The sequence below is a fragment of the Leguminivora glycinivorella genome, chromosome 3, assembly GCF_023078275.1.
Source record: "Leguminivora glycinivorella isolate SPB_JAAS2020 chromosome 3, LegGlyc_1.1, whole genome shotgun sequence".
Classification (NCBI taxonomy): Eukaryota; Metazoa; Arthropoda; class Insecta; order Lepidoptera; family Tortricidae; genus Leguminivora; species Leguminivora glycinivorella.
In genome coordinates, this window is record NC_062973.1 from 11,232,863 (window position 1) to 11,258,299 (window position 25,437).

The window sequence follows — 25,437 nt, forward strand, 5'->3', positions numbered from 1 at the left end:
CTTCATATGAATAAACTCCAGCGGTTCTATAACAATCGACAAAGTGGGACGTTTTACTAAAACCGCCCACACACCTTACCGGGATTCGAACCCAGGACCGCGGCTTGGCACCTTGTCAGGCAGGTTCACTACGCGTTAGGCCAGAACGGTCGCAAAGTTATCCCGCATTTTATGCGAATTTAAAAATGAGATAGGAGCTTTAAAATTACAAAAAAATTGAAAAAGTCACCGCCTAAATCAAATTTTTGAACTTGCAAACAATGACAACATGGCGACTTGCAAGCCTGCGAGCAGGGAGTATAGAAGTATAAAGGAGGAACATCTGTCGAAGTACAACAATCGCAAAAATGACCGGCTGAGGCCTTGTAATTGCAGTTACAAATCTCTCCGCTTGGAGCGCATGTCTCGCTCAATGATCAGCGATGTGACATGACATTAGACGTTCTTTTCTCTAAACTAAAATCCATAATCCTACGGACCAAATTGACAAGTAAGTTTGAACAAATGTTGCCACAGTTTGGCCAGTGCCGTTCTTATCGATATTAAAATTATTATTACACCGTAGATTTAAGGTGCACCCAGACGGTACAATCAAATTGGCAATTTGATATTTTAATCAATATACCAACTTTTTTTGTGATTTCGACAGATCGAAAGGTCTGTAGACCCCTAATTAGATATAAAATGTTAATTTCAAACCAGCAATAATGTAAATGAAATTTATATATTTATTATGATAGTTTATTGAATCTTTACAAATGAATTATTACAATAATTATTGTGTTACAGCCGAAAGATGAAAAGATTGTGTAAATCACATAATAAAAACCGAGGACAAAATGTTACAACTCGATCATTTAGTGGACAATGTCTCGGATTGTTTTATTATAAATGTAACTGATGATGATGATGAAGATGACGAAATAACGGAGCTTGGAAATGAATAATATTTTATAATAAAGACTACTCATTGTCGGACAACATATTTTTTTTACTTACTGGTTCGGATACCTTTTTATGATATAAAACTAGTGGGTAAAAACGCATTTTATCCATCCACTACCTCGAAAACCGAACAAACCAAAATGTTTACCTTGTATTTAAAAGTAACATTCGTATTTTTTTGATTTAAACTAGTCTGTTATTTGTACTTTACAACTTGTCGATATATTGTTATCGACATATACCCTTCACTATTTTTATTTCACTGTTCCTGGTAACATTTCATCTGTCAGTCATTTGTCAATTTAGTCCGCAGAATTGTGAATTTTAGTTTAGGCTGATTTCGTCAGACTGAGCAAGTCTAGACGTGGTAGTGCGCAGGCTTCGTACGCAGATGTTCTCGGGTTCGATTCTGACAGCGATCTTTTTGCTTTTTGTTTTTTTTTATACATTAAATTTCTTTTTGTGTATTTTTATTTGTATTTATTTATTGTTTTATTCAGACAAATGTTAATTTAAGCCCTTTAACATTGTTTGCCCCATGTTAGGATTCCTAGCTAATGTTGTAAGTCTTGCGAATGAAATTTCGAAAAGTAGTAACAAAACAAAATATTTTTGGACATTAAAAAAATAAAAAAAATTGAAGAAAAATATTAGTAGAAAAAAATAAAAAAGATCTCATCAGGATTTGAACCCGGGACCTCTTGCTCCGTAGGTGGGGTCACTACCGATAAGGCTAAGAGATTGTCAAACCCTTATCTCCCTGCTATTGCAGCGCCACTTGTCTTTTCTTTTATATGGGCACTTCTGATACTTAAAGCTTTCGCTCCTTATATTTCTAAACTCCATACCTGCGAGTTCCAACGAACCACCGCGCGCACTGGCCGCAAAGAAAAAAAAATTGTCACGCGACTTTTGTTTTTTTTTACGCAAAATTTTCTCTGCCGTGTAAGGCAAATAAATGTACGTCAGAAATTGCATTTATTTAATTATATTTAAGGTGCGACCACACCGCTGCTTAAAAAACGGCGACGGTACGGAATCGCAGTGACGTATCGTATCCGTACCGTTTTTACCGCATGCTCCCCACACCGCTGCTCAAAATACGCTGGCGGTACGGAAACGCAGTGACTTTCGTATAGGACACGTCGTGCGTTTCCGTACCGTCGCCTTTTTTTGAGCAGCGGTGTGGGGAGCATGTGGTAATATAAAAACGGTACGGATACGATGCGTCACTGCGATTCCGTACCGTCGCCGTTTTTTAAGCAGCGGTGTGGTAGTGTGGTCGCACCCTTAAAGCATGTGCTTTATTTCTGTTGTTGTAAAAACAATGTGTTTGGGCTGCCTTTATAATGCAGGTATTTATAGACGGTCAACCAAATCTTGGCACTAAATAATTTTTAAGAAAAAAAAAACCGCCGCCTTTAGGGTTCTAGTGAAAGCTACTTGCGAATGTTGGATTATGTAGAAATGTGTAGGTATTTTTTTTAAACTGCCTTTAATGCTTTAATTATTTGATGGCAATGGCAACACAAATGAATATACGTATACCGTTAAGGGACCGGCCACATTTAAGAGACGCTTGTCCTGAGGCGCCACGCCGCCGCCACGCCACCTGGGGCGCGTCTAGAGTTTGCATTATCCGGCGGATTTTTAATATTCGAATAATTCGGATAATACAATTTTTATTATTCGAATATTCGAATAATTCGGATAATTTCGGATAATTTATTAAATGGAACAAAATTAATGTTACAGGTGCGTATAAGCGTGGAATTGATAACGGCTGAGATAGATGAGCGCCATAATGCGAAATTTACCTACATTTTTATTTATTTTTTGCATAAATCAGCAAACTGTAGAAATTAAAACACACCTTGCTCTCTATCTTTAGTTCTATGATTAGAATCTTGCAATCAGATGGTGAGCTGTCGATATAAGACAGTTAGTAGTAGTGATTAGTTAGGTGTTAGATATAACGAGAAGTTTTTCTTACAACACCTTTACCTTGAAAATGGATGGTAGAGAGGATGGCTTGTGTAGAGTGGAACGTTAGACAACATCATTGGATATGATGATGGTTATAGGCGATACAGCGTTGTCATATTATCCGTTCCGATATCGGATATAGGAAGGATGTCAAAGGCAAAAATCAAAGATGGCGCCTTGAATGATTTCGAGAATGTATAGGAGTCGGTCCTTCGCTCGATCGGATCGGATACTCATCTTAAATCTGCGGGGCCCTTCCGGATACACTTCGACCCATCGGGATCTTTTGTGCAATTACCCCTTAGATCTTAAGATCCTTCAGCTATTCAGGAGCTTCTCGACCATCTCCACGTATCGGATGATGAGGCTCATGGGTAGCTCTCTGATGTCCTTTGGTACTAGGTAGCCTGCTCCAAAGTTCTTCATTCTTTGTCTGGCGAGGGCGTGACATTCACACATTAGATGTCTGACGGTCTCTTCCTCTTCGCCGCACATGCGACAATCTGTGTAGTCAGCGTGTCCCATCTTGGCCAACATTCCTTTGATCCCGTAATGGCCTGTGAACACCCCCGTTATAATTTGGAGTTGTCTTTTGCCTAGCTTTCCTAGCTTTTTGCTCCATCCAGATTCTACCCTCCGCATAAAGAGCTTTGAATGCTTCAGACCTACCAGGGCATCCCACTCTTTTTGGTGATTAGCCTTTGTATGGTCCTTCATAGCCATTTTAATGGTTCCTTGTGACGTTGTCTTCAGACCTGGCCTTGGCAAGTTCATCAGCATTTTCATTGCCAATGAAGCCTTCGTGCCCCGGTATCCATACCAGTCGCACCTTGTTTTGCCTTCCAAGCTTGTTAAGAGCTTGGATGCCGTTTAATACCAGTCAAGAGTCACCTCTGGGTGATGTGAAGGCTTTGAGTGCCGCCTGACTGTCGCTGAGTATATAGATATTCTTTCCTTGGGTTTGTCTAACTATATTCTTATGTACATAGGTAATTATTGCATATGTCTCGGCTTAAAAGACAGTGGCATAATTGCCCATGCTGATACTACCACAGTAGTCACTAGTCATTTGCACAAATGCCTACGCCCGTACCAGATGCCATCTTGGACCGGATCGGATACTTAATATAAAAAGTTGAAAACTCTTTTCGTAATATAGGCTCTAAACAAAAGCGTCTTGGTTAGGGTCTTAGAATAGTCGGTTAGGGTCTTAGTTCAAAACAGAATAACCAAAAAAAGAGAAGACCAATTAGTCGAAGACACTTCCTATCCAGGTGTGGATCATTTTAAGACCTTAGTTGCACAGTGGCTGGTACCAAAGTACCAATGGAAGGGGAGAGGTGATAAATAAGTAAGCACGTAACAAATTCTTTATTGTACCACCAACATAAAATATACAAGACATACAATTTAAAAAAATGAAGAAGGAGGAGGTACAAAGGCGAACTTATTTAAATATTCAAATCCAAAACGCCTCAAATTGCTCGGCAGCGATTTGATGGGTTTTAGTTTCCAAGCTGATCAGTAGATCGACTAAGATTTCAAAGTATAAGTAGTAATTAGACCGTTTTTTGTGTATGAATGTAACTAAGGACTTAAAAGGAAAATACCTTATATTTCTTAGTGAAGTGGAGGGAATTCTGGCGTACTAAATTGCCATGGAACTGATAACAGCTAAATTCGGAGTGAGGCGCTAAATTTCAATTTCAAAAAAACAAGGGACCAAGGGAAGGGAAGTTGGAGATAAATAGGTGTTAACTTGTTAGCAATAACATTGTCCGTATTAAGAATTGATCGAAATTGGTTTCAGTGACGTCTATCTATTAAATATATTACTTATAAATAAAAAATAATGTTTATAGAAATTATCCGTTTATCCGGATAATTTCACTTGGATTATTCGAATATTTTCGGATAAAAATATTGGCGGATATTCGAATAATTCGGATATTCGAATATCCGGATTGCAAACCCTAGGCGCGTCTTAACGTCCTTCCTATACAAAATGTACTGAGGAGACGTTTTTTGAATTACATTCAGGCGGCGTGGCGGAGACGTCCGTTGCGCGCCCCGAGAGACACGACGCTTAAGTGGGAACGCTGCCTAAGGTTTGAGGAGTTTCCTCAATTCCTCATGAATCCGATTAAATAAGAAATCGAAGCTTGACAAAATTTGACTCGAAAACTCAATATGCCTAACAAATATAACAAATCTCATAACACACACATGTCTCTGTTCTGAACTTAAATGCATGCTGTTCTTATAAAAATACCATAGTCACTATAAGTGTGCCGTTCAGATTTGAGGAGTTCGGTTCTGACCATCATCAGCAGTCCCACTGCACCAAATGTCACTGTTCTGGACGTAAGTGCATGCTGTTCTTATAAAAGTACCAAAGTCACTATAAGCGTGCCGTTCAGATTTGAGGAGTTCGGTTCTGGCCATCATCAGCAGTTCCACTGCACCAAATGTCACTGTTCTGGACGTAAGTGCATGCTGTTCTTATAAAAATACCAAAGTCACTATAAGCGTGCCGTTCAGATTTGAGGAGTTCGGTTCTGGCCATCATCAGCAGTTCCACTGACAGCAATGCACGGTCGAGAAGTTTCCAAAGTTGCAGAACATTCCTCATGAGAATTTTCCGTAACTTCTGAGAATGTTCTCGAGAACGAGAATTTATCAGAATACTTAGTAACTTCGTAGTTTATACCATAATTTCGTCGAACTCAGCAAGTCAAGACGTAGTCCCGTGGTAGTGCGCTGGCTTCGTATGCCGATGTTCTCAGGTTCGATCCTGACAGCGATCTTTTTGTTTTTATTTTGTTTGTTTTTTTTTGTATATACATAATATATACTGGCATGACCAAAAACAGGCATCAAGAAATAATAGTTCGGTACCTAATTTAAAAAAGTCAGGACTAAAACTGTGAAGTCTGAAAGTCGAAATGTTCCCTGAAGTATAGTGAGAATTTAAGCAACTTATAGTGAGAATTTAGGTAACTTATCACTTATCAACAAAATAGCTAACTGTAATAGACAATATTATACCTATAATAACATATAGTTTTATATTATGCCCATTTAAACATTATTTCAAGTATATTCTCTTGTTTAAATAATAAATTGCATGTTGCGGGAATGTTCTGCGAACATTCTCAAGAATGTTTCCGCTTTTTGGGAATGTTCTGCAATTTCTACATTACTAGAGTAATTTATCGAGGAAAAATCCTCTAAGACTGTTTTCAGTTTCACGTAGCAGCACGGGATTTGATAGCGGCACTCACTGACCCAATCACAAAATATCTTCATACCGGACATTAATTCGTATATACTAACGCGATCAAACGTGCGCGTGATCAGAACTCATCCACCAATCGCGTTGTAGCATTCCACCATGGCTCACCAAGTCACCAGGAACGAGAACTTTTGAAATCTTTGGTACTTTTTCACCATAAATCGTTAACGATACCTAAAGATGTCTTTACTAACGCCGTGTCTTGCGTGGGCGACGGTCGCGCGATCGTCGCCGTCGCGTCTCATACTTCCATATCGATAAGGTTTGATTTCGTATGCGTCGCATCGCCGTCGCGCGACCATCGCGCGACCGTCGCCCACGCAAGCCACGGCGTAAGTACGATCTATAGGTACCTATTTAGTTTACTTACGTCTAGGTACTTTCCTTTTTAGGGTTCCGTAGTCAACTAGGTACCCTTATAGTTTCGCCATGTCTGTCTTCCGTCCGTCCGTCCGTCCGTCCGTCCGTCCGTCCGTCCGTCCGTCCGTCCGTCCGCGGATAATCTCAGTAACCGTTATCACTAGAAAGCTGAAATTTGGTACCAATATGTATATCAATCACGCCAACAAAGTGCAAAAATAAAAAATGGAAAAAAATGTTTTATTAGGGTACCCCCCCTACATGTAAAGTGGGGGCTGATATATTTTTTCATTCCAACCCCAAAGTGTGATATATTGTTGGATAGGTATTTAAAAATGAATAAGGGTTTACTAAGATCGTTTTTTGATAATATTAATATTTTCGGAAATAATCTTTTTTTTTTTTTTTTTTTTTATGAAAATAGGCAGCAAACGAGCAGACGAGCCGCCTGATGGTAAGCAGTCATCGCCGCCCATGGACATAAGCAACATCAGGGGAGCCACTTATGCGTTGCCGACCTTTGAGAACCCTAAATACCTGCTTCTTGAAGAACCCCATGTCATAGCGCAATCGCTCCTAAAGGAAAAAAAAGTGCGTCCCCCCTCTAACTTTTGAACCATATGTTTAAAAAATATGAAAAAAATCACATAAGTAGAACTTTATAAAGACTTTCTAGGAAAATTGTGTTGAACTTGATAGGTTTAGTAGTTTTTGAGAAAAATACGGAAAACTACGGAACCCTACACTGAGCGTGGCCCGACACGCTCTTGGCCGGTTTTTTAGTACAGCCAGCTTGTATTGTACCAACCAGCTTAAAAACGCTCACCTTATCTACCTAATACCTATATCCAATTATTAAATTTAAAACGCTCCCCCTCCCATTAGTTAAGTGCCCGCAGGGGGTGAAAGGATCCTTTGTTGTATTACAAATGTTCGGATGTCATCCGCGCGACGGCTGACGTGAGAACAAACCATCCTGCGCCATTAAGATCCATTTAGAAAAACCTCTCGCGGTTTATGGTTTGGTTTGCCGTAGGTAAACTTGGTGTGAACTCTGAAGAAAGTGGTATAGTATAACGTCTTTCGTGGGAAAGAAGATAAAAGGAAAGTTTTCGGTTTGAAAAAAAAACCACTGTTTCTGATTTGAATCAACGACCTCTGTTGGGATCGCTAGTCCAGTGCTATTCCGCCTCTTCCATCCGAGCTACCAAGACGCCATCCAACACTGCAAATATTTCTACGTTAGGGACCTAATAGGTACCCTTAACGACATCTATCATTAAGACGATACGATACAGGTCAATTCTCCATACAAACGCTCTCGACTATTTCCTCCCTGGTTTTTGAAGATAGAGCAATGATTTTTATTTTTTTTATCTGTGTCGGACCGTTTTGATTTTTTTATTATTTTTATTTTAAAAGACGCTAGAGCCAATAAAAAAAATCTAAAAACGACCTTTTTCAATATGGCTCAAATAATTTTTAAGAAAAAAAACCGCCTTCCTTTGGGGTTCTGGTGATAAATACTTTCAAATGTTGGATTATGTTATCAATTCGTCTGTATATTTTTTAATGTTTGTTATTCGATATCTCCGTCATTTCTGAACCAATTTTGAAATTTGGATGATTCTGAAGTACTTACAGATGAGAATGATTATCAGAACAGAACTCTAACCAGGGGCGGCTCACTCTTCATCAGCAGTTCCACTGCACCAAATGTCACTGTTCTGGACGTAAGTGCATGCTGTTCTTATAAAAATACCAAAGTCACTATAAGTGTGCCGTTCAGATTTGAGGAGTTCTGTTCTGACCATCATTAGCAGTTCCACTGCACCAAATGTCACTGTTCTGGACGTAAGTGCATGCTGTTCCTTTAAAAACACAAAAATCACTATATGTATGCCTTTCAGATTTGAGGAGTTCCCTCGATTTCTCCAGGATCCCACCACCAGAACTGGGTTCTGAGAAAAATGGGACCAATCTGTATGCATATACATTCAATCAAAAAAAAATTTTCAAAATCGGTCCAGTAACGACGGAGATATCGAGGAACAAACATTAAAAAAAAAATACAGACGAATTGAGAACCCCTTCCTTTGAGATTTGGAAGGCGGTTAAAAAAGGTGTGATTCTCAAGATCGGTAACAATTAGCCAAAAAATCTAAACGGTCCGACACAGATTATTTCATTGTTATTCAGAGTCTCAAATTTCGTTCCGTTTAAATAAGTTTTGAAGGAGGAAACAGTCGAGAGCGGAACCTCGATTTTAAAGATTTTTTCGCAATATCTTTTAACTAAGTTGTTCTTAATGGACATTTTTTTTTTCGATAAATCTAGTTAATAACACTAGTATATTTAACAGAAATTCCCAATTTGAAAGAGGGACTCCTTTCCATTTTAGGTTTTTCGCTCCCGTAGCGTCTTAAGAGCGTTAGTCGTTCCCTACAATTTTCATACGGCTACCAGAGTGGAAACACCAGCCATGATGCGCTATCGTATACATATTCCTATAGCGGCTATTCTATTCGCTACGTGCACGACTGATAATGCCGCCCTCATTTTTAGGGCTTTTCCATGTTACATTTTTTGGTGTCAAATTAGTTCCAAACGGCCTTGAGTATGGTCATGTTGGGTATGGTCATGTAATGAGGAGGGATGAATGTCATATAGGCAAAAGAATGTTGGAGATGAAGGTTGATGGATGGAGAGGGAGGGGTAAATCCAAACAACGCTGGATGGATTGTGTGAAAGAGGATATGAGGAAGAAAGATGAGAGTGTTATGACGAAAGATAGAGGAGAATGGAAGAGGAAGACGTGTTGTACCGACCCCACATAATGTGGGATAAGGGTAGGAGGAGGAAGAAGAGAAAAAGGCCTCGACTAGTATTAATGTTGGACATGCGCATGCCCAACATACTTATAAAATAAATATAAATAAAATAAATACCTTGCCCATAATACGACGTGTATAGGTATTTGAGACAATCATCACTCATCAGTGCCACTCATTCAATGTAGATTGCCAATATCAAATGAATTCTGTATCAAGGAAAAATAATTCTATTAACTATATGCCATAAATTAAGATTAATGTATATTTTATGAAGTTATAATTTTAAAGATGTCCCAAAATGTTCTCGTATACAAATGTGTTATAAATAGTCGGAGCCAATAACATTTACTTACTCAAAAAAAAAAAATAGTTACCTACTTACCTAAGTACTTACCTATCTATTCAAACTGCGTGAACTCTCGATACTTCTTCATTTTCTCTCTTCTTCATAAATTATTAAATTTTTTTGTGCAATAACTATAACTATAGCTTTATTTTAAGATAATATTATGTGCTCTATTCAAATATCCGTCTTAACCACCTGCATTAAACCCGAGATCGTTTACAATAAATCACCCAAATTGCCGACATAAATCAAACAATAACCGAGATATTCGATCCGATGCCCATCATAAGCTTTTAGAGATCCTTTGTGAGGGTAAGAGCCCTGACATAACGTGTTATCAAATAAAAGAAAGGTGTGAAAATTCACAGGCGGTTTGTAGGCCCCTCCTTCTTAAGATGGCGTTGCCCCCCCCTACTTGTTAAGCAGCCAGTAGCGAGGCAGGATTCGGTGTGGTTCGTACCTACAGAACTGTTTGGCACCACCTATTTTCGAAAGCAATTATCAGTTCACGCGGCGATGATCTGACATCGGAATCTCAGTTAGTATGGTCTGTTATACCTACTGATGTGGACCATTTTATTTAGTAGCTACTGTGACCTAGAATATATGGCAAATACAACTTACTGCGTTTATAAATAATTAAACGGCTCATTACAATAATTTAATCATGGACTTTAATCATATATCCAGCACGTGTGAAACAGATTTAAAAATTAAAGAAAATTATAGTGTTGTGTGTGATCTTAGCAAAAATCCCGCTGAGGACTGTGAATCCGTAAGTGACAATGAAAGTGAAAACGAAACGATTGATGTTATTTGTGAAAACAGTGACCGCAGTAGGTGCAATGAAAAAATACGAAATATAATTCAAAATCCGTATATTAAAGAACATAAGGGTACATTTTTCGATCAGACTCGTATCGTGCCTAATAAATTAAGAAGTGACAGTGTAATCAATGCGAGGAGTAAAACTTTTTTGATCGATAGTATTTTAGGGAATAATAAGTGTAGTAATGAATCAAGATCACAATCAGAAAGTGAGCAGTTTGAGGGAGCAGCGGATGAGCATAATGGTAAAAGAAAAAAATAACTATACTTAGTTAAGAACTTAATTAAATCAGAGAAAAGAGACTAACGATTAAATGACGATTACAGATGATGAAATAACGCTCACAACAAAGCGGATATATTTATATGTCGGTATATATTATTTTGATTAAATTAAAGGAACAACCATATAATTACTGAAACTGAAAAAATATTTTTCAGTACAGATGGTGCTTTTTTTACGCACTAGTGCGAGAAGTACGTGGTTCATTATATGGCAGGTCGAAACTTCGGAGGCTCATCTGTACTGAAAAACGTCGTATGATACACGTGCGAAAAGGAAATTCGTAACTCGTGTCGATTTAAAACACTCCCTTCGGTCGTGTTTTAATTTATCGCCACTCGTTTCGAACTTCCTTTTTTACGCACTTGTATCGTAATGTACCATTTTGTAGCTCTAGTAAAAATACTATGTTCTAACAGGAGTTGAAAGATACTGTACATTCTGATGATTGTCACTTACGGATTCAGGATGTGATAATCTCCTGAGGCTGTCGTTACAAGTGTTTGTAGGTAGACTGTACATATTCCAGAATCTAAATAATTTTAAGTTTTTACTGAATTACTTATAAATAAAGACTTCAAATACAAAAACAAATGCTAACAATTCAAAAACAAAACAAAGGCTTCATTAAAAATAAGGAGAAAAGATTTAAACTTCTGACACTAAATAGAGTGGCTTCCGTAAAGTCCGCTCACCATCAGACAAGTTTAGTACTTACCTACCCTAGTATAATCATAATCATAATCATTTTATTCGTAAAGCTAATTTACATGTCAGTCAATGAAATACAATACAAAGAAAACATTAATAATAATAATAGTCCTTACATCGTAAAAAAAAATTTAGTCAAAGAATGAGTACAAAAAAAAATAAAAATAAAAATATTATATTATTAGTATCTACTCGATGCTATTCATGAGCTTAGGGATCTAGCGCGGGTGCTACTAGATTTGCAGGCATAATTAGATTATCTATATTATAGGTAAAATTCGCCCCCACACACATCCGTGTCAGCGGCGATCATACAATTTTCGTTAAATCTCTCATCGGCTCCGTGTTCACAAACAGATTCTAACTCTGACTTTGTACCACAGTGTCATCTACATCGTGTCCCGAGCTGAGCGCGCTGAGCGAGGGTCTGCTGGCCGGGCATGCGTACGCGCATTGGCTGGCGGCGCATCAGCCATCCACCACCTTTTTCGGTATGTCTACAATACGGCTGCAAAAAATATGATATTGAGTGCGGCAGGTTCAATGAGTAAAGTACGGAGTCAGGAACTGTTGGCCGGCCGGGCATACGCACATTTGTTTGCGGCGCACCAGCCATCCACCACCTTTTTCGGTATGTAATATGTACACCGTGTCCAATAAGTTTGAATACAGCACAAATAGCCAATAAAACAAAATGAACAAATAGTTACTACATTATTATTATATTTTATGAATGGCACTCTTATTTACTACATTCACAACAAATGTTTTGGAATAACTCCAGCATTAACTTGTTTACCAGCCTCAAACGCTTCTCAAACGGATCACACGCGGCACGCACCGTTTTCTTCACATTTCATCCCAAATACTCTCGATAACCTTATTTTTGAAATGATCTAGGTTTATGATTTTATAAAAATTTAGTCTTCAAAGCATGTATGACCATACAAAATAGTCTAATACGCCAAAACCTGGAGGCCTGGGTGGCCACTCATGTTTCGGATAAAAAACTGCCAAATTAGTCTGAAACTACGCTAGAATACCATTTGCCGATTGTGCTGGAGGTGCGTCTTGTTGGGACACATGATACTCATTCCCAGGCATCCTTTTTAACTTTAAGGCATTTTTTTCTCCAAAACCTTGGTTTTAAAGAAAAAAACGTTGATTTTAACGCTTTTATCTGTAAGTACTGAAGGAAGTTTACCTCGCTTACATACTGCATCCCACACCTGGGCCGATGGTGAGCTCTGGAACCTAGGCACATTTTTCTAGTTGCCCGGAACGTTATCTATCCTCGGTACCCATAATAGTTTATTTTGGACACGTGGCGTCTGTTTTATCACATACAGATTCTCCTTATAAAAAATAACTCGTCACCTGCGTGCCGAGCAAGTATTTTGTTGGCACTTTACCTCTTTGTTTTTCTTAGACACTTCGGAAATTTCATGTACTTTGTGCTTGTATTTTATTAAGAGGAATATACTCTTTAGTTTAAATAAGAATTTGATGGCCTGTGATCCCTATATCTTTAGAACTGAGGTAAAATGTGAGTATTCGGACTTATTGGACACGGTGTATACAATACGAATGCAAAAAAAAAATATAATGATGAGTGCGGCAGAGCAAAGTGTGGTTGGGAGTGTTGGCCAGGCATGCATTCGCAGCGCACATTGGCTTACGGCGGCGCACGAGCCATCCATCACCTTTTTCGGTATGTATACGAATACAAAACAATACGAATGCAAAAAAATATAAGGATGAGTGCGGCAGAGTCATGAGCTAAGTGCGGAGTAGGGATTGCAATCCGGTCTGATATCCAATCCGGCCGGACCCGGCCGGATTTTGGCCCCAATCCGGCGGATCCGGCCGGATCCGGCCGGATTGACCTTGAAGATTAACATTACTCAAATAGTCTCTTTTTTGCATGTTTTCAGCAAAATATGAGAAGTGTGATGGTATTTTGCTTCACGATTAATAAACCAACAGTTGAAAGCTTAGAAATCAACATTTTTACCAGGTAACAAGTAATATTTACTATTATAATCAGTCGCAAATAAAATTCTTTCTACTGTATTGTTTTACAGTAGGTAATACCTACTTATAGAGCTTTTAAGATACGATTAAGAACGGACATTATAACATTACATACATTCATTATGAAATCAGTATTTAAAAACCGGCCAAGAGCGTGTCGGGCCACGCTCAGTGTAGGGTTCCGTAGTTTTCCGTATTTTTCTCAAAAACTACTGAACCTATTAAGTTCAAAACAATTTTCCTAGAAAGTCCTTATAAAGTTCTATTTTTGTGATTTTTTTCATATTTTTTAAACATATGGTTCAAAAGTTAGAGGGGGGGGACGCACTTTTTTTTCCTTTAGGAGTGATTATTTCCGAAAATATTAATATTATCAAAAAACGATCTTAGTAAACTCTTATTCATTTTTAAATACCTATCCAACAATATATCACACGTTGGGGTTGGAATGAAAAAAAATATCAGCCCCCACTTTACATGTAGGGGGGGTACCCTAATAAAACATTTTTTTCCATTTTTTATTTTTGCACTTTGTTGGCGTGATTAATATACATATTGGTACCAAATTTCAGCTTTCTAGTGCTAACGGTTACTGAGATTATCCGCGGACGGACAGACAGACATGGCGAAACTATAAGGGTTCCTAGTTGACTACGGAACCCTAAAAAAGATATGTATTGTGTTATTTTATAGTTAACTTTACTCACATACAAAGAAGAACAAAAAATTGTATTACAATCATATATGAATTTATATTGAGCATAACTATTAAAAGTCAGCTTTAACTTTTTCTCAGTCTGTATAAAAATATCCAGTCTCGGATTAAAAAAAAACTACAGTAGTTAAATTAAAGTCAGCAAGTGTAATTGACCTTAGAATTATTTGCTATTGCTGGATCCACAATCTTATTGGATACCTTTTAAAAATGTTCATCTTGAAGCTTTGAATTGTTGTTCTATTATTCTTGAAGCAATGTGCCCTAATAATTCTCATATTATGCTGAAAACGTTGTTGTTCTTGTAGTCCTACGTCTCACAGGCCCACAGAGGTGCAAAGGGCCTTCACAAGCTCGCGCCGCTCGTTATCTTCAGCTACCCTCGTAGCATCGCCCCAGCTCGACCCGGTCGCTCGTAGTTCATCCTCAACTGACCGCTTGCATGAGTTTACAAGGCGCCCGGGGCCACGTCTTGCATTTTGCCATTTTCAGCCGAATGCAATGGTTGTTATTTCGTTACAGGACAGGGAACTCTTGGAATTGTGTGCTATCAATGTACTTTTTGTGTCGCGGTTTCCTCACCATGTTAACGAAAAGTTTTGCATCCAAACAAACAATTTCACAGATTTCACTACAGATTCAAAGACGGAAAGTTTGACGCGTCACTTGAGCACATTCTTTGACTTCCAAACGGCCTAGTAATGCAAAGAACATACGTATTAAATTATTTTTTGATTGGAAATCAAACCGGATTGCAATCCCCTGTTGTGGTACGTTCAAATGTTAACGTAAATTTAAATTTTTTGCACTATTTTAACATATTAAGATAAATTACCGGATCCGGTACCGGACCCGGCGATTTTCACCGGATCCAGTAGCTTGAAAAAAGCACCGGATCCGGCCGGATTACCGGATCCGCCGGACCGGATTGCAATCCCTAGTGCGGAGTCAAGGAGTGTTGGCTGGGCATGCGTACGCTCATTAGCTGGCGGAAATGGCGGAGCATCAGCCATCCAGCACCTATAAAATAAAATCTAGGTTTTACCGCAGCGGTCGGTAAATGTTGTATCAGGCAGATGTTTTGGGGAAGTTCTGTGAAAAACTTGTGCCACGTCGCTTTTGGTGCCAATCAGCCGCACCGACAGTGAAAATGTTCATATGAGCTGACCAGCGACTCAAAGCAATCTCATAATGAGTAAAGATTTATTTTATTTATTTATTTTATTTATTAAGGTTTACCAACGATTGTTGACAACGATACATTGACTCTGTACAAGCTAAAACTGTAAAGGTGTGGTGTCACAACCACTTAAAGGTAAACACGGCGTGCGTAACAAAAAAGGAATAAACAACTATAAAACTAGCTTAAACTTAACTATACTTATGTGTTCCACAAGAAGGGCAAAGCTGTTGTTCAACCGTACGCGCCAATATTGATATATGAGCAAGCGATGGTGTCCAAGCACGCATTGTAAACAAACTCCGCCACCGAGTGAAACACAACATTTTTCACAACACCAACTCAAGGAAAAAATTAACTGTAAAACATGAAACTAACTCAAAGTTCGTTAATGTAATTTAACATGCTTATAGCTTTGCCATTCGTTGTTGAAGTATCAAGAAAGCCTTTACCAATCGGTCTGGTGAAAAAATTATATTCTACGAAAATTACTACGAACAGATTTCAAGTATTTACTTAATGGGTCACAGTGAAAAATTATAAGATGAGTATTTTGCGGCGGTTCATAGTACCGTCGGAACGCTTACTGTCATCTTTCGCCATTCCCAGGTTCAAAGTATATTGCATTTTAAAGAAATGTTATTAATAGTTATTTGTTATACAAGGGGGCAAAGTTGTATTTTAACGCCGAGTGTGGAATTGAAAAACGAGCAAGTAAAAGGATTCTATAGTTGAACCACGAGCGAAGCGAGTGGTTCGAGAATTGAATCCTGAACTTGCGAGTTTTTAAACACACGAGAAGTAAAATACATTTGCACCCGAGTGTAACACAAAACTTTTCCCCTCACTATAGCGAGGAAACTACAACGCAAAAAATGCGTTTATCACTGCTTCCAGTAGTTCCACAGGTGGTAAATCATCTTTATTACTAGATTCACCTACGTTTATCAATTTTAAAGCAGTTAATTTGACTTTATTCAAGGTCAAATTACTTTACCCACTAGTGGATAAAATGCGTTTTTACCCGCTGGTATTAAAGGACAAAACACGTGTTTCCGAGCTAGTGAGGGGAAAAATATTTTTTTCACCACACCAACTGATAAAGGCTTTCTTTGCTATTCGAAAACAGATAGCAAAATTGCATTTTATCCACAAGAGTGCAAAGTAATTTCATACAAATTTTAACTTGATGTCTAAAGCTAGGTATTGGAATTCATGTATAAATAATGATTTTGAATCATAAACGTTAAATAAATTGAAGTATTTTATTTATTTTCATGTTTTACAGTTCATATTTTCATAGTGTTGGTGTGGTGAAAAATTTTGTTTTTCACTCGATGGCAAAGTTTGTTTAACCTTCGTGCCTTGATACCCTCGCAACGCTCAAGATTCCACTTTTTGAACCACTCGCTACGCTCGCGGTTCAATATTGGAGTCTTTCGCTTGCTCGGGTATCAATATTGGCACGTGCGGTTAAACAACAACTTTGCCCCCTTGTAAAACAAATAACTATTTCTTTTTTGGATTTTTTGTAAAGCGCAATATTTGTGATGATTAAAAAAGAGTGTAAATACAATTCTTCTGATAGGATTATTTTGGCAAGGTACACCAATTAAGCAAGAACACAAAAAGGGTTACTTACGCATTGCGTGTTTGTACCATAGACAAAAGATAACTCATCTCAATACGAGTATTAATCAATGGGAGAGGAATCACACCTCACGAGCGTTGCGTGCGGAGCGCGGGTGCGTTTCTTCACACGCGTCGGCACGCAACTAGCCAAATCATTTTGCTCTGTTTATTAGATGTTGATGATTCACGCATGTTTTTCTTATCTCAACTATCAGGGTGCGGTGCGTAGCCGAATGGCACAAACGCTCACGAAACGAAACGCTCGTAGATATCTATCTCTATCGCTCGTACGTATTATCGTGATAGAACCAGACTACCCAGCGCCGGCCCGTGCACTCGATCAGGGTAGAGCGAGTTTGAGTTTCGGCGCCTTTGGGAAGAAGTTTTTACAACGTAGATAAAAAAAACCGCGAGCGTAGCGAGCGCGAAATTTTTTTCATAGTAATGCCGTACTTTGAAGAATAACGCTATAGAGAATTTATGGATTTCATCATACAGAGTACGAAAGGGACAAGGGTTAAACTTTTTCAGTCGCACCCTAGTATAGTTACGTGGGGCTGAACGTGGATATACATATCATGTACATAAAATAACAAACAAAATGGAGTACTATTAGTGGCCAAGTCAGGGAAGCAGATTTGAAATGAAAATGCGAGCGCTGCGAGCGCGGAATTTTTCCTTAGTAACGTTTTAAAAGAGAACTGACATAAATAGTAAGCGCGAGCGAAGCGAGCGCGATTTTTTTTTCCTATTGACGCAATTTATTAAAACTCAACCCGCTAGCGGGAAAGCAGCGAGCTTCCAACCTTTGATCAACTGTAGAGCTGCGGTGTTTGACATATTTTGGGGTATTTTGAGTTCACAGGGCGCTTATGTTCCCAACTTTTAGGCCCTTATATTTCGCCATCAGTATCACTATTATTTTTATAATACTAAGAGTTATAATTAAGATGTTAACTGCGAACTTGATAGTCACCGTCGGGATGCCCATTTCGGTATTTCGCCACTAAGTGCCCTTCACTTACAAAGTTGCGCCTCTCTGAGACGTTTTGCGCCTTTGGCTTTATGAGGAACTCCGCTTTGGACTATCAGATAGACTCATATTTTTGCATTTGGATAACGACGTAACTTTGTCGTTCGGCCGCACAACAATGTGGTTCGTCAATGGCTAGACTAGAATCCTCCTTTTACGGCGCCCTAGCAAAAGCGCCCTTATGATATGTGGTGGTGCAACTTTCCACTTAATCTAAATTACAAATCTAGATTTTCAATAGCTGGATTCATTCCCGAGTCGGGAATCCCGACTCCTCTCGTAATTTTGTGATATGTGCGCGCCCACGCAATGTATAATTTTTTTGTATGGAATTTTCCACATTCTCGATTTTGGCGCCCCCTTACCATACATGCGGCGCCTAGAGCGGCCGCTCCACTCGCTCTACCCTTAATCGGGCCCTGAGACTACCTTTCGCGGCGTTTCGTTTTCGTTTCGCGTCGCAGAAATGTCATTCGGCTACGGCACCTGGCCCCGTACCGCCGCGAAAGGTAGTCTGGCTCTGTCGCGCCAATACGCACGAGCGATAGAGATAGATATCTACAAGCGTTTGTGCCATTCGGCTACGCACGCAGGTATGCATAGAGGATATAAGTGCTGCACTCGCTAGAATATTTCCGGCTATCCATTAAGTGCCGACGGGTTTCTATTGTTTCCCATAAAATGTATAAGGTACAACGGGGCAAATTCCGCCTGGGGGGCCATTGTAACTGACCTATTTTTCCATTATTGCAGTATTAAGTTGAGTTCCACATGTATCCACTGAACACTGGTGCCATAATATAACCAGTAGATACTCTAGTTAATAATGCAAACATTGTAAAACATGGAAAAAAAAAACCGGCCAAGAGCGTGTCGGGCCACGCTCAGTGTAGGGTTCCGTAGTTTTCCGTATTTTTCTCAAAAACTACTGAACCTATCAAGTTCAAAACAATTTTCCTAGAAAGTATTTACAAAGTTCTACTTTTGTGATTTTTTTCATATTTTTTAAACATATGGTTCAAAAGTTAGAGGGGGGGGGACGCACTTTTTTTTCCTTTAGGGGCGATTATTTCCGAAAATGTTAATATTATCAAAAAACGATCTTAGTAAACCCTTATTCATTTTTGAATACCTATCCAACAATATATCACACGTTGGGGTTGGAATGAAAAAAAAAATATCAGCCCCCACTTTACATGTAGGGGGGGTACCCTAATAAAACATTTTTTTCCATTTTTTATTTTTGCACTTTGTTGGCGTGATTGATATACATATTGGTACCAAATTTCAGCTTTCTAGTGCTAACGGTTACTGAGATTATCCGCGGACGGACGGACGGACGGACAGACAGACATGGCGAAACTATAAGGGTTCCTAGTTGACTACGGAACCCTAAAAATGGTTCAGTTGCATTGGTCTCCCAGTCGAAATTGACCCGCTATACCTTAGTCATAATAATTATTGTATCGTAAGTCCACATTTTCGTTAGCCATAAATGTCATAATTTGGTTTTTCTCAGAAACGCGTAACTTTTCAGGTTTGCTATGAAGCATTTTTTTTTACCGAGGGGGAATCCGTTATGGATCCCACTGGCCCGGGAGAAAACCAGTGGGTATGTCCGACTCCCACGGACTAAACCCCCTGGGGTGTTCCGACGCTCGCTTTATGCGCAGGGTTTCGGGCACTCGGTTGTAGGCTTCCGATACCCCGCCAGCGTTGCTCTTGAAGCCCGTCGTTTCAGACTATTCTGATAGCCTACTCCGCTGAAGGCACCTCGGAACACTGGAGGGCCTTCCAGCTCGGAACCTCTTCAAGCGAGTGATGGGGTTCCCGACCCACCACCCGCAGGTTCCCCTTAGGGCGGCATCATTCTGCCTGCGTAGGCTCTTCACCGCCTGCCCAGCCTCCTGCGGCGCTGAGGAAGACTATCCGCGTCGTCCTCGCGCAATCGCTCTGCTGCCTCCTTCTGTGTCATTACGGTGACATGTCGACCATGCGGCGGATTAGTGTCGACAGTGTGAGGTCACCCCCTATTGCCGCGGACAGGGCCGCGCAAGGCTCCGCCCACGCAGGGCACTCTTCGCGTGTGTGCTTGGCCGTGTCCACGGCTCCTCCACAGTGGTGACACGCCGTTGTCGGCTCTCGTCCCAGCATCTCGCACAGATATTTGCCGAAGCAGCCGTGTCCCGTCAGGATCTGTGCGAGGTGGAAGGAGAGTGCGCCATGTCTTCGTTGGACCCATAAGACCCATTCTTGCAGAACAGGTCGAACAGCAGCCACCAAATCCCGGCTGGGTCCCGGGATCTCTAAACGCTAACTTAACCTATCTATAGATTACCTTAATTAAAACCCTGAAAAGTTAACCGTTTCAGAATTGAGGACTAATTATCTCAAACAAAAGGATCTGGTGCCGACGGCAAAAAACTACATGGTCCATTAGATGTCATTTGAATTTCGAAAAATCTTATATTGGAATGGTTTTAACAAAATCTTCTAAAATTTCTATATTGCTTTTCAACCCTTTGTTTAATTAGGTCTTTCTATCTGATATTCTAATAGCCCCTAAAACCCCTTCGGTGAAAGCCACATATTAAAATGAATAAATAAAATTATGGAACAAAATAAGAAATTATCATGCACTACCCATTTTCTCTAAAAACGGGCCTTATTAACAATAGTTTTATTATTTTAACCACACCAACTGGTAAAGGCTCTCTTTGCTATTCGAAAACAGATAGCAAAATTGCATTTTATATGCAAGAGAGCAAAGTAATTTCATACAAATTTTAACTTGATCTTGAAATCTATACATATATGCTGGCTGGTAGATTTTTATTATAGTCAGGTTTTTTTCGTGTTGGTGTGGTAAAAAATTATGTGTTTCACTCGGTGCCAAAGTTTCTTTAACCTTCGTGCCTTGAAACCCTGACAACGCTCAAGATTGCACTTTTTGAAACACTCACTACGCTCGCGGTTCAATATCGGAATCTTTCGCTTGCTCGGGTATCAATATAGGCACGTGTGGTTAAGTTAAACAACAAATTTGCCCCCATATAAAACCAATAACTATTGCTGCCAGCATCTTTGGCACCATGCCGCGGGGGCCATATTTAGACGTATTTTAGTTTAGTTTTTAATTTAATTATAAGTTGTTTTATTATTATACTCTTTATTTATTTTCTTTCTTAGGCTAGGCTGTTTATAATATGAATATAAAAGTAAAATATTATTATTATTATTTTTAGAGTTAGATATGTATTATTTATTTGTTACTTAAGTTTTATGTCCAATAACTATTGTACTACTATAGTATAATATATCATTTCCTAAACCCAGGAAGCCCACGCAGCAACTCAACTGTTTATGCGTGACCAGGTAGTTTGATTTACAGCATTTTGGTCCGTTTTATTGGTGACAAACTCGTTGTTTGCCCAATGTTTTCTCACTTACGGACAGTGGCTATAAAATTAGTGTGAGTGTGGCATCTCCGGGAAAGGGCCTACTAGCTAGAACTTTCTATGCTTGGGACATTCAAACAATTAGTCAGTACTGTGTTTGGACATAAGATTCCAGAAAACTTTGCTCGACGAGCTACTTCTTATTCTTTGCAGGGTTGCCTCCTACAAGAGTTCTAACAGAGGAGAGTTTGAATCGATACTCCAGCGCTCTGCCAACTGAGCCACCAAGACTTCAACCAAGCCAAAAATTTAGCATGGTTAGCGCATCGTAACTGGTGAATTTCCAATATGACTTGGAACTCCGGTTGCCGTTTAAGAAGTTTAACACTCTTACGGTAGATGTCGCTACGGGTCCCATTGACCTAAGTGGTGGAAAATTTCGCTGGCTTGGTTGAAGTCTTGGTGGCTCAGTTGGCAGAGCGCTGGAGTATCGATCCAGAGGCCGTGAGTTCAAGTCTCACCCAGGGCAGACATTTTCCACTTTTAAATTTATTCTAAGCCTAATGGTATCGATTGCAGACGTTTCTGCTAATCAGAAGGAGGAGAAACATAAATAGAGGAGAGTTTGATTTTTAAAAGCTGTAAATATATTTGAGTTTTGCGATGAAGAAGAGGTTTGGTTTCATTTTATAATATTTTTAACCCTTCGTCTGTGTTTGATAAGAATGATAAGGATAAATTTTATGAAATTTTTTTGACAGTAACATACGACGGGTTAAGGCAAGATTTGGTTAGATAGACACGGATATAATCACTTTAGTCGTTTCATGAATTAGGTGTCTCCTTTTGCAGAAGTATCTATTTATAAAAATAAGAAGTTTCTAAGTGTCACTTGCACCACCCGCTTAACTCAAGGTGGGTTAACCTCGGGTTAACCCTCCATTTTCGGTGTTGCTAGTGACCCTATAAGTGTCCAACCTCATGGCAGTAGGGGTATTACCTATGTAATGACTTCCGGATGTGGTAGTAGGTTGTAAAACCGTATGTTAACAGTTTTGTGCTCAAATAGTAATTGAACGGTGCAATAAATAATTTATTTAATATCCAAAATATTGACTTTTTAATGAACCACAGTCAAGCACCGTAACTCGTGAAAAATGTCCACCCACCGCACTAATTCGTAAAACCAACAGACGGACGTTCGTCGAATCACTAGCGGCGGTGGTCGCGACTTCGCACCGAGGTGTCGGTACACAGCTGCCGACCGATAATTGCCAACAAAGCTGGCTGTTTGCCCACCGCCTTAACGAGGGCTGTTGGAAACGATTAAAATAAGCGTAAAGATGCTACGTTCGCGCTTATAGGTACTATTATGTCTATATCTAACCTGGATAGGATTTGGATTGAATAGGTATTTATGTTGTGAAAATTGAAAATCACTGGTTGCAGAAAACTATAGCGTGCCTTGGTTTGACTAAATGTATGAACTCCGTATTCTTTTAAATCATTTAATATTTGAATCAGAGTAGTGCGTGGTCGCTTCAAATTGTCATTAGTAAATTGAAATTATTGAATTATTGTAACCTAAACTATTCAGTTTAAATTTTAATTCACTTTAGCAGAACATCGAGTATATTTGCAGTTTTATTATTGACCACACCATAGTTCAAGTCTATCAGCAGTAGTAAACCGATTAATTATTTTATTAGTTACTAAGCATGAGCATTCTTTTTCAAAATAGTTTGAAAAAGAATGCAATATCATTTCACGTCATCCGTCACTTATAATAAAACCATAAAAAAAAAAATAGTCCACCGGCTTACGTAAATGTTTATCCCCGCGTTAGAGCATCATTCGCCACAGAGCCGTGTGTGCGCACCGCGTCAGCGCAGGCGCGGCCAAACAGGGATTGTGTTTATTGCCACTTAACGGGGCCCTGCGACAATTCCGATTAGTCGAAAAAACTTTACCGTGTATTGGTCTTTAGTGAGCTACTTTGTAAATGGCGGGTGATCGTTAAATGGGATGGGGGACACTACATTTTTCGAGGGCTACGGCTTGAAGAGTTCATTTCGCAACTAGGTTAGATCTATTCGTTCCCGTTAAAGCTGAAATAAGCAAAGCTGTAGTTTTCCAATGGCTGTAGCTAACGGCTGCTATTTATAAGGGGTAGTATTAGCTGTACTAGCTGTATCTGATTATAGTAACCTATTTGGTGTTAATGATTACTAATTAACTTTTTTTGTTTACCAGATGAGAAAAATAACAGACGGCCGCGGCGCGCCGGGCCAGAGCGCAAGCCTCGCCAGGCCTACAGCGCCAAACAGCTGGAACGACTCGAAGCCGAGTTCAAACTGGACAAGTACCTCAGCGTCTCTAAACGAATGGAACTATCCAAAGCCCTCGGCCTCACGGAAGTACAGATCAAAACCTGGTTCCAAAATCGAGAACGAAGTGGAAAAAGCAGCTCACGTCACGGCTAAAAATTGCGCAGAGACAGGGACTATTTCCAGGCCAGATATTCGGTCACGCATCACAAGCGTATTCACTGTTGAATCCATATGCTTACGCCCCGCTTAGTTGTGTGTTTACTCCAGTAACATTGCCGTCTAGTCCGCCGTAGGGTTGTGAAGTTGAAGTGTTGGTTACGTTTGAATAGAACTAGGTATCCGATTAGATATACAATTCTACACTGTCAGCCACAAAAGTTGCAGTAAGCTGTAAAATGACAATCAGATAATCTCAGTGGCATGCTCTCTGCTGTCATTGTACATTTATTTGCGACAAAGAACGTCACTTATCCTTGTAAAAATTGAGATACAATCTTCTAAGGTATTTCATGGGTTGTTGCAACTTAGATATCATAGTGTGGGGTGACTATTGGACCCGGAATAAGATGACCAGACGTGTCTTAATCGGAACTGCATGTGTCATTGTAATAAAAATTACTTCGAACCATCGGCACGGCCATTCACAAGTTAACCGTCCCATTTTCGTAATGTTCAAAGTGCTAACTATTTTAATTGTGGTGCGAAAAGTACACAATGATCGACTTGCCAGTTTTGACACATTGCTCATGGCCTAAATCAGACAGTTGTCAAATTTACTGCTGTTAAAGCAAACAATCGGACGTGTGGCTAACACTGTTCTGTAACAGATATAACATTTGCTAGCTACCATTTTCTCTTATCTACATACATATACAATCGTACTAAATGTACAGAGCGTGGCACGTACTGACTAAAAAAAACTTGAAAATAATTATTCATTAGAATTAATAGAATCAACATTGGAGGGCTGTACCGATAAATTTTACGAATGAAGCAACAGTTTTTGAATGCGATCATGACATGAAATAAAGCTTAACTTTCATTGTGAAAAGTGACGTTTCTTCAATTAAAAACGTAATTAAATCTGGTGCATAAAGTGGGACTTAAAATGAAATGATTATGTAGGTATAATTTTTCCGCCTTTATTGAGATCTAATAAGTATTATGCATTAGGCTATAAAAATATCTTTCACGAGATTGTAAATAATCATGCCATACTTAAATTATATATTAATTAAATATAAGTAATATTAATAATATGTCGTAATGTAAGTAGCGAGCATGAATAAACATATCATTGTGCAATAGACACCTAATGGTAAATTGTAAGTTTTCTTAAACGACCTGAAAAATTAAACAACTGTTTATGTAAAATGAATGGTTCAAAAATTTCTTGGGCCATTTTTTTCAAAGTTGTCCCCACTTTTGCTGGTTGGAGGAGGGAAGCCTAAAAGTGGCCTAACATTTGACGTTACAGCTGAAGTTTATTCTATACGATAATATATATAATTAACTAGCATTTGCCCG

The 25,437-nt window shown here is 39.1% G+C and overlaps 1 protein-coding gene across 1 annotated transcript; it reads left to right on the forward strand.

The window, feature by feature from the left end:
• The first annotated feature begins 22,923 nt into the window (after positions 1-22,923).
• On the forward strand, positions 22,924-24,212 carry LOC125224636 (homeobox protein ceh-19-like). Its single transcript, XM_048128061.1, is given in 3 exon segments — positions 22,924-22,930; positions 23,834-24,022; positions 24,025-24,212. Coding segments are annotated over 3 exon segments (375 nt in total). The 3' UTR covers positions 24,204-24,212.
• Positions 24,213-25,437: the final 1,225 nt, after the last annotated feature.